The sequence below is a fragment of the Acyrthosiphon pisum genome, unplaced genomic scaffold (genome assembly GCF_005508785.2).
Source record: "Acyrthosiphon pisum isolate AL4f unplaced genomic scaffold, pea_aphid_22Mar2018_4r6ur Scaffold_20641;HRSCAF=21699, whole genome shotgun sequence".
NCBI lineage: Eukaryota > Metazoa > Arthropoda > Insecta > Hemiptera > Aphididae > Acyrthosiphon > Acyrthosiphon pisum.
The window spans coordinates 70,025-80,443 of NW_021770023.1; the positions used below are offsets into that span (position 1 = coordinate 70,025).

Below are 10,419 nucleotides of genomic sequence, written 5' to 3' on the forward strand. Positions count from 1 at the left end.
TATTCAACGTTATCTTGAAAATAATAATATAGTAGAAATATGATATAACAATTTTTTTACAGACATATTTATAAAAAAAAAATAAAAATGAGTGCCCATTGTACTCACGAATGATGTGTAAACATCTTAGCTGTAGTACGACTTTGATTGGGGAATATAATGTCATGGTTTGAGTGGGAATTTGTATAATAAGGTAACAATAATCATACAAGATCGTGGTCTCTTAATTTATATTTCTTCAATATCTTTTATACATGTAATTATTGGTTTATGGTAGCTGAAATAAGATATATAAATTTCTGATTGTATAGCTTTTAAAAATCGCGAGAACACACTGTCTAGTGTAGTTTTGTAGTTGGTACTCGGAATATTTCGAGCGTTATTCATCTTTAAATTTAATTTATTTTCTAAAAACGAAATCAGTGGTTGTGCCTCATTTGATGAAAAGTTGATGTTGAAGTCGCCTCCCAGTATCATTGGCATTTTGTCGTAATCTTCTCCAAGTTCTGCAGCTCCTCCCGGAGTGTATGGAAGTAGAACTAAGTGCAAGTATTTTACGATATCGTTTATATGTTGGTTGGGCGATATATAGACGACGACAGAAAGAACTTTCTGCCCGTTCAGTAATATACATTCGGCTGCACATAAGTCTCCAATCGGTCTTGAAGTCACTGTTAGACCTGTTGTTTGGCGATATTCAATGTCCATGTTTGGTGTCGTTATGCAACAAAAAAGTAACCTGAATTGTCTTTCGTTTAAATTGTTTAATTTGTAGAAAAACGGTAGCGTCGGTAGGCACCTTTAAATATGTAGATTATCTGTTTTTTTCGGGAATATTATTTCATATTAACGTTAAAATGTTTATTGTTTAAAGACAACTTATCGTTAACTAACTTAATGATTATTTAATTATTTAGGTTAATAAATATAATATAAATATCATATTTCCGTAATAATTATCCATAGAAAATAATAGCTTTTATAGTAATTTATAAAAGTGCAGTCTGATAGTATATAGACTGATAGTATAGCTATAGCATAATAAATGTATTTCCCGTTTGTTATATTACGAATTGTATGTATTAGGTATACGTAGCATACCTATACATTCCATCGAAAAAGTAATATTCGATCACAAATCGCAATACAAAATTAAAATATAAGAGGTGTACGGTAGTATTGATATAATTGAAAATTGAAATAATAAAATAAAAAATAACAATATATGAATAGGTATAAAATGAATAATACGATTAACTTAAGACGCGTATTATACTCAATATTTTAAATACACCGTACTTTCCAATTTCCGTGCGTGCGCGAGCATAAACGCATAATAATGAATAAAGATACGTGGGTATTTTCGGCGTTCTTGACTGTAAATTATATTTAATTAAATTAAATAAAAAAGTAATTACTTATTACCTTTTCAATTGATGAACCACAGTAATGTTTGAGTTACTCAATACCTCGTAATAATATAGTAATATAATATAGTAATACCTCGTACAGACACGACGACGACGACGACGCACAAAACGAGTCCGCACGGGCGGTAGTAGTGTATAATAATATTATTATACGATATTAACACGGATTCGCGAGTATGATATGTAAACGAGAATAATAATTAATTAATAATATGTTGGCAGCACACCGTACGAATTGCCACCCCACTCCGCCCGACAGTCCCTTCTACGCGCGTGACGTCCGCCGTCTCAGCCGCCGCGTATGTTTGGTAGCCTGCGCAACGACCGTCACACACACACACACACACTCAAGCATTCACATCTACATGACTTACACCTGACGCTCGATTCCCCAAGAAGGTCGTACTACAAACCGATAGCATAGATGTTTTACACATCAAAAACATTAGATGTCAATTATTATTATTATTATTATTATTATTATTATTATATTATATAAAATCCAAATACCACTGACTGACTGATCGCTGTAACTCAAAAACTACGCAACGTACGAACTTGAAATTTGGAATGGAGGTTTTTCTTATATTTTCACCGAGCAATAAGAAAGGATTTGCTGAAATTCGCATTTTAAAGAGGTGCTCAAACAGGGATATTGAGGTTCACGATGGAAATTGGAAATTTTATTTTTATTTATTAATAGTTGCCATTGGTTACAGTTTACAGTAGAAATTAGTATTTATTTTTTACTGGTTATTCGGGCAAATCGGGTAAAAGCTTGCATCAAATCAAATTATTGAACATCACCTACCAGAGTGGCTGAGTTGCACTTACTGCAGCAAGTTACACCCAAAAAAAGTTGAACAATCATAATTTCTTTAAGAGTTGCTATTTTTTACGGGCAGCGAAGTGCGCGGGTTCAGCTAGTTATATTATATTTTATTAATATTGTATTACTTGTATTGCTTAGAATATCCTCCAAATGATTTACCTTACGCATACTCCGCATATGGTAAGTAATTTTATTCAATGATCTATAATATGTATTAGGTAAGATGATTATTGTTTAAAATATTGTATTTCAATACAATTACTGTTTAAATTCTTTAGCATTTATAGTTGATGAATATATTTTATTATATGACTGTGCATCTAAATAAAAAATGCAAAATTCAAGCTAATGCATTTCATTATTTCAGACCATTTGAAAAACTTCATAGTACAATTTAAAAAAAGTAAGAATATTATTAAACTGATTACACCACCTACATATTATCATAATGATATGTATTATAATATTTTATAGTTGATTAAAAATTAAAATACACATTTAATAAATACCAAAAATTGGTTCTATAATTATATTCAAACCAAAACATAAAAATTAATTTAAGTCAAACTGTTTTTATTTTTTAGAGAACAAGAAGATGCCAATGGAATATTGTGAAAGTTTAGATAATAAATAAAAAATATTTATTTTTTACTATACATATATTCGTCATGTACCTACTTTTAATAAATGATGATGTTTAAATGTAAGAAAATTCGTACTTTATTAAATAAGACAATTTTATATTTTGATGATTTATATTTATTACACTTATCTTTAATAATACTTAACTCTTATTTGATATTCTAATAACATTGATTTATTTGATAAAGCATAATTATTGTTCTATAATATTATATTAAGAATTAATAAAGTCTCACCATCATTATGATATACCGGATTTTTATTTATTTTTTAATAATATGTGCACATGATGTTATTGACGTACCTAATTAACATAATATTTAGTATTACTTTAAATTTCACAATAAAATTGATGAATTAATAAAATTACATTTTATAAGGTTTATTTAATTTACATTATAACAGTTAATTTTGTATAAAAACACCTATTATAGGTTAGGTTTCTTGGAAAAAAAAATTGGAGCATTAAAAAAAAAGAGTCAAAAGTTTTATAATATACTCCACGCCGAATTGTGACTTCGGTGCATTGAACACATGAAATACCTCTTCATTCACACACAATCAACTCAAAACCCATCGTACATCCATAAAACACTTGTCAAAAAGGTTGTAGACAAAAAATTAAAATTAAAAAAAAAAACCTGGTATAAGTGGGTTTCACTCTGAAGTTCAATAAGTTAATATTAAGCCCATTGGCGTATTTACAGGTGGGGGGGAGGAGACCGTAAATTAAATCTTATTAGATACTAAATATCAATATGTAGAGTGTAGACCCTGAATAGACAACCAGCCATTTCTTATGGATGGTAACTATATATATAAATTATAATATATTAATATACCTAGTGTTCGCGCCAAGTTATTAGCGCATCGCGGTGTGCAGTTTTACGTACGGCGACGACAATCTACTCCTATCTGTTCCCTCTTCATCAATTCACCTCTCTTTCTGTTAATTGCGAATTATTATTATTGTTATGTTTATTTAATCTCTTTGTTTTGTTTTAATGTGAGTTATCGGTCAGCCCGTTGTCTCATACATTTATTATATTATTGTTTTTGTTTTGTCTTATGTTAAACTATCATTGTTTATAGTCTATCACCTAATCACTTATTGCGGCCAACGCCCTCGTTTATTATTATTATCGTTGCGTTGTGCCATTTTATATATCATTTTTTCTCCTCTCCGCTATTGCAGCGGCAAAACACGTATTATTGTTTGTATTCTTCTTTCGGTGTTTTTTAGTTGTTTGGTACACACACCAACAAATTATTATTATTATTATATTATTATTATTGAATAGTGTACCATCAACTGTGCGGTCACTGTGACCAGAGATTATTATTTTGTGTTGTCACCATTATTTTGTATTTTGCGATAACACCTGTCGCCGTTATTGTAACGGCATCAGATCATTGTTTATTATTACTGAAATAAATTCTTCTCGTTGCCGAGTCGTAAACCGTGAGTCACTTTATTTATACTATTATTATTCTGTGGGGTGACTTTGGACACTATCACGTCATTGCGACATCCACGCCCGCGTAAGTCCGCCAGCAACGAACGTTGTGTGAGAGGCCGCCCAGATCGTCACTGCGACATCCATGCCCGCGTAAGTCCGCCAGCAACGAACGTTGTGTGAGAGGCCGCCCAGGTCGTCCAGGTCGCCGTCGGTACCAACTACAACTCAACTGCTCAAGACTTCAGTAGTTTTAAGCTAATTTTAAGTACTGTCCCTGTTTGTTGTGAGCTCTGTGGTCATTGCACCAGATCGAATCGACCACAGAGACCCCCCCTCCCCATAACTAGCCTGCATCATCCTAATTCCTGTGGTAGGGATCTCCCTTCCTCCCTGTCATCGTCGTCGTGCGTAGAATTGCCTACTTCGCACACTTTCAGGCGAGGGCACCTAGAGTTGCCTACCCACTCAAATAGTCGGCGTTAGTGGTGGCAGTGGCCAAATCAATTATATTCAGTTCTCGGGCTCTCACCGAGTGGTCCTACGGGTTCCCCCTGTTCAGGGCGCAAACACCTAGTAAATATATAGTGGTGATTATACAATACATATTTCCTGTTTGGTGGGGCCAGCCTCTAAATATATAAAAAACATGTCATAATCACTATAGTTATTTTTATTTTTGTTATTAGTAAAGTAAATATAAAATATAATAAATTGGTATTATATTATATACTTGAAGACATTTCAAAGTGTATAGAGATGTGTAGTTATAACTTACAACTAACCTTCCTTAGGTCCCTATGTTTATTCAGAATGGCCAGATTGAAGATTATAAAGTAATACCTACCTAGTATTTAATGATTATAATCAGTAATCACTTCTGAGTAGTAACTAGTAACTAGTTAAGAAGTAAAAATTTGAGTTCTCAATTACTTTTTTCAATAATTTTTAACTAGTAAAAAATAACTAAGCCACCCCATTTTGAGATTTCAAAAAAATTATTATACTATACAAATAAAATTACAATCAGCTCGTGTTTAGCCTAAGAATACAAATGTTGTTTTTCAAAACAAATAAGTATGCTGATATCCTGATAACGTGGAATATTCTAGACCATTTCATAATAATTTATTATATTAATTTTGATATTTTAGTAGGTAGAGCATAAGTAAGTACCTGATAACTAGCGATGCTACTAAAAGATACAGTGATTATAGAAAAATCACAACATAATATATACCTGGGGCATTGCCATAATATAATACTGGGTATAATACTTAAGTATGTGATTTTTATTAGATTTACCGAATTCGTTACCCAATTATTAGTTTATTTTTTAAATTATTATGTTGTGTTTTTTATGTATATTATATTTTTTTTCTTTTTTTTTCAATTATATTTGTGTTTTTATATATTACGTATTAGCTTCAGTGTTATTATTGGCACTTTAAAACTGGACTCGACAAGAAAAATAATAGCAAAGTTCACTGTTTCTCGAGTATGAGTAACGCCTATGAGATTTAAAATGTACTACAGTAACCATAGGTGGTCTTAGGGGTTTAATTTTGAAAGAAATTTAATTTCGTATACATTTTAAACGTAATATAACTAGCCCAAGGGCCTTCCACCCGTAAATTATTTCAGTAAAAGTCGGTTTTTAATAAATCTGGATTATCAAATCAATCCCAAGTGCACCTATCGTTCTATAACTAATTTTAATTACGTTAAGTCAGTGGTGCGCAACCTTTTTTGATCCACGACCCCCCAAAATAAATTATTTTTAATACGACCCCCCTTCCTACCCAACATTATGTAAGTGTGTAATATAAATTTACTTAATAGTCTTAATGTATACACACATTTTATTCATATACATTAAATCGTTAATTTTAGAGCAATTTTAATATTTCTTTAATTTAATTAATGAAAAACATGAAAAAAAAAATACAAAATTAGTTTACAAAATCTAAAATTAAAAAATGTATCATTATAATGATAATCAAAAATTTTAATATTTTTAAAATTATAAAAATACTATTTAATTATTTTAATGAGAGACCTGAGCTTGCATTGTAGACATGATTGATTCTATGTTTGGTTTGATATTTGACACTGCCACTCTTAAGTCAGCTTCAACATTTAATCTGGAGCGATATTTGTTTTTAATTATCGTTAGTGTTGAAAATGCTGTTTCGCATAAATAAGTTGATGCAAAAGGAAGTAAAATTGATATAGCTTGTTTTGATAATTCTGGATATTCAGATTTGATGGAAATCCAAAATGTATCACATGCATTTTCTTGAAATCTGATACGTAGATTTTCATCTGATGACAAGTCAATAAGTTCTTCGCTTATTTTTAAATTTCCTAATTTTATTTCATTGATATTGAAATGAAATGGATTTCTTATCCAACCTAGACTTTCTTTTGGGAAATCTTCAAACCGTGCATTGAAGTTTGTTTGTAAACTTATTAGATGAGTAGTTATAATTTCTTTTATCATATTAATATCGACATCATTATTACTGAGGAATTCTGATAAATATGAAAACATTTCAAATTTGTCATCGTCGATATAATTTTTCCACAGAAGAATTTTCTTTTTAAAAGCATTGATTTTATCAGAAAGAAATAAAATATTAGTATTTTTCCCTTGTAGGCTTAAATTTAGACAATTTAGTTTTTCAAATATATCTGCAAGATAACCCAGAATTGCAAGCCATTGCTCGTCCAAAAAATGTTCCGAAAGTTTATTATTACGTTCCAGAAGAAAAATTCGTGCTTCATCTCTGAGTTCAAAAAGGCGTGATAATATTTTACCACGAGACAACCACCTTACTTCAGTATGAAGAAGCAATTTTTCATGGTCAGAACCCATTTCATTGCAAAGTATAGTAAAAAGTCTGGAATTTAATGACTTTGATTTTATAAAATTTATTACACATATAGCATTAAGGAGTACTTTATTAACATCTGGTTGAAGTTTTTTGGAAGCTAAAGCTTCTCTATGAATCATACAATGGTTAAACATTATATTTGAAGACACTTCTAGAACTTTAGCTTTAAAACCTTTTTTTGAACCAGTAAGGGCAGCTGCGCCGTCAGTGCATATTGACACACACATTGACCAGGGAATTTCATTAATTTCTAAAAAATTGTTTATAAGAACAAAAATATCATTTCCAGTCGTACGTCCTTCTAATGGTTGACAAAATAAAAAGTCTTCTTCAATTTTATCTTTATAAATATATCTAACATATACAAGAAGTTGAGCAAGATTAGTTATATCCGTAGATTCATCTAATTGCATTGCATAATAATTTCCTCGTAATCTATTTAGGAGTTGTGATTTTATATTATCAGACATATTTTCAATTCGACGTGACACAGTATCTCTTGATAAGGGAATCATTTTTAATTCATTTTTATATGATTCGCCATGCATAATTGATACTATTTTTATAGCGGCTGGCAAAACGAGAGATTCACCAATAGAGTGTGGTTTTTTGGTTTTAGCAATTAAATATGAAGCCTCTAATGATGCAGCTAGAGCTTTTTTAGGAACTGAAGAAAAATTACGCATAGTATTTTTTTGAACTTCTATCGAATTTTCATACCTTTTAAAAAAGTCTTCCTCTTTATGTTGGAATTGAGGATGTTTAGTAACTAAATGTCGTTTTAGGTTTGATGGCTTCATACTTTCTGAAGCTAATCTTTCTAAACAAATAACACATTTTGGCTCACCTTTTTCAACATCGAAAGTGAATCCAAACTTGATGTAACTGTCTTGGTATTTACGGTCCTTTTTATTAACTTTTCGACTGGTTTTTACATCTGACGACATTTCCAATACCTTACGAACTTTAGTTTCTATAACACTTTCATCATCACTATTCATCGGTCGTTTAATTAAAAATTTATCCATATCGTTTTAGTTTATATATTATAAAATAATAAAATATTAAAAATGTTAGTTTAAAATAATACAAAATACAAATAATTATTACAAGCTATATAAAGTTATAAGCATTAATACGATCAACTCAACGGCTCGTACATGACTATCTGACTATTTCATAATAACCGTAAGATTAAATAAAATTACTGATTAAATTCAATTTAAAAATAACCCATGATTCAATAGAACTTGATATCGCAACATTAAGATATGACATAATGTCATAATATTACGATTGACACAGCCATCAACGGTACAAAATAATTGTACTTTGTATAAAACTATAAAATAATATACAATATACATAGTATAAAACTTTTTCGTTTGGTGATAACTGGCGACCCCCTATTAAAATTTCGCGACACCCAGGTTGCGCACCACTGCGTTAAGTAATATTAATACTCAAGTAAAATAAGTTTTAACTACAACTATACCTTTAGCATAACTTCGACCAGCTGCAGTCACATCTTAATATTGGTCGATTCTCGCGTGAAACTTACCGCACTAAGTCCTGTGTCGGCAGCTATTTTAAGTCGTGGAAAAAAATCAAAATAATTGAAAACGTTACTTTACTTTAATTTAATTTAAACACTATAATATAAAAACCAAAGTCAAAAAACTTAAAAACTTATTCGATATAATTATTAAAACAATTCACTGTTTAAATATATTACAATATACCTTTATGTTACCGAAAATGTTGACAATTTAGGAAATGACGACAATTCCTAGGAAATGATGACAATTCCTAATAGCGGAAGAAAATTAATGCAAAATATTGTTATGTAAACATTCGTTTAATTTTTATGGTTTATTATTGTTGATTCAACAATATTTTTGTAAAAATTATTTTTGTGAATAATTTATTAAATAGGTATAGGTAATTAGTCATAATAGAGTAGGTAAGTATAATATAATTATCGTATAATTTATATGACTATTATAAACATATTATACAACCTTGTACTTAAACAAAGTCAAAATAATTACTTAATAAATAAAGCAGTATTACTATGGTTGGCATTATTACCAAACAAATAATGAATTGCTTATTAAACAACTACCTATATTATAACATAAATTGAAACATAGATATCTATATCTACCAGTGAAAGGTAATTTAAAACGTTAAAAACGTCGTTTATAACATTGATCGGGACGTGTTCGGCCGCCGATAACATAATATAATATTATGACTATCAAAAATGTATTAATTATAGTTATATAATAACTATAACCTAGCTAAAGAAAGACGTATACCGATACCATAAGTAGAACACGGTAAACAGAGGTATCCACCAATACTATAGTCACTATATACCGGCGGTGTAACAGCTAGAACCGACTTTTAAATTAACTTTAGTTCTAATCAATATTTAAGATTTTTTTTTTATATTATAATATATAATATAATTTATAGTCACTTGCACTACAAATAGATGATTCAAAAAATATTTTTATTTTTTAACTGAAAATAAAAAATTTTAAATTAATTTTAAATACTTTTGGATATATCCAAAAAAGAAAATTTTTTTTTGAGTCTGATTATAAGAACAATTTGGATAGTGTGCGAGAGGTGGCTGCACAAATGAAGCCGGGCGACGAGAGTAGGTACGTGTGTATGTGTGTGCACAGGCGGCAGCTACACGTAACGGTCGCGCTTGTTGTCTTCGTATTTGAATTTCCTTCCGCGTAACTCTGATGGAAGGGAGAAGAATGAGAGAGTGGACTGTATAGAATAAGGTTAATTATTTGAGTTTATGTAGAATAATAAGGTTATTATCAACAACAATGTTTTATAGTATATGAAAATGTACAGAAAAATTTTATTTTTATGTTCTGCAATGGCAATGACTTATCAACTAGGGTTAGTAAATAATAATAATGTGCGACCACAGTCCGATCGGCAGATCAATAAATCAATTTAACTATAAATAATTTAGTAACAAATAAAATATACGTTTCGCGTGATACGAAGAAAAAGTAAACAATAAATAAAACGTGTGTACGACCTGATATCGGCGTTGACTGGCGGTGATAACAGGGTGACGGTGTGACTGTCCCGGAACGACGATCAGCCTGCTGACTGAGGTGAAACCG

General features: G+C 30.2%; 3 protein-coding genes across 5 annotated transcripts in view; 1 reads left to right on the forward strand and 2 right to left on the reverse strand.

Annotated features, from left to right (window-relative positions):
* Nucleotides 1-2,971, forward strand: part of LOC107883948 — a 17,971-nt gene extending 15,000 nt beyond the window's left edge. For 2 of the 3 annotated variants that reach the window (XM_016805039.2, XM_016805041.2), the window contains 3 exons: nucleotides 2,401-2,442; nucleotides 2,630-2,665; nucleotides 2,847-2,971. In XM_016805039.2, the coding sequence (XP_016660528.1) occupies nucleotides 2,401-2,442; nucleotides 2,630-2,665; nucleotides 2,847-2,896 (128 nt within the window). In that variant the 3' untranslated portion in view covers nucleotides 2,897-2,971. The remainder of the gene's footprint in view (nucleotides 1-2,400; nucleotides 2,443-2,629; nucleotides 2,666-2,846) is intronic. The other variant, XM_029492033.1, reaches the window with a different exon arrangement.
* A 3,437-nt stretch (nucleotides 2,972-6,408) lies between these two features.
* On the reverse strand, nucleotides 6,409-7,485 carry LOC100571744 (SCAN domain-containing protein 3-like). Its single transcript, XM_003245032.2, has one exon. The coding sequence runs from the start codon at nucleotides 7,483-7,485 to the stop codon at nucleotides 6,409-6,411; it is 1,077 nt and encodes a 358-aa protein (XP_003245080.2).
* Nucleotides 7,486-7,520: 35 nt separating this feature from the next.
* On the reverse strand, nucleotides 7,521-8,286 carry LOC103309656 (zinc finger BED domain-containing protein 5-like). Its single transcript, XM_008185654.1, has 2 exons — nucleotides 7,618-8,286; nucleotides 7,521-7,559 (listed from the first exon to the last, which is right to left on the reverse strand). The coding sequence occupies exons 1-2, from the start codon at nucleotides 8,284-8,286 to the stop codon at nucleotides 7,521-7,523; spliced, it is 708 nt and encodes a 235-aa protein (XP_008183876.1).
* Between the last annotated feature and the right edge of the window lie 2,133 nt (nucleotides 8,287-10,419).

What these genes read in the sequence shown, in the direction of transcription:
- LOC100571744 (XM_003245032.2), bottom strand. Translation starts at nt 7,485, where the DNA reads ATGTGTGTGTCAATATGCACTGACGGCGCAGCTGCCCTTACTGGTTCA.
- LOC103309656 (XM_008185654.1), bottom strand. Translation starts at nt 8,286, where the DNA reads ATGGATAAATTTTTAATTAAACGACCGATGAATAGTGATGATGAAAGT. An exon ending in TTGCTCAACTTCTTGTATAT is followed by an intron (nt 7,560 to 7,617) that starts GTTAGATATATT and finishes GTCAACCATTAG; the next exon opens with AAGGACGTACGACTGGAAAT.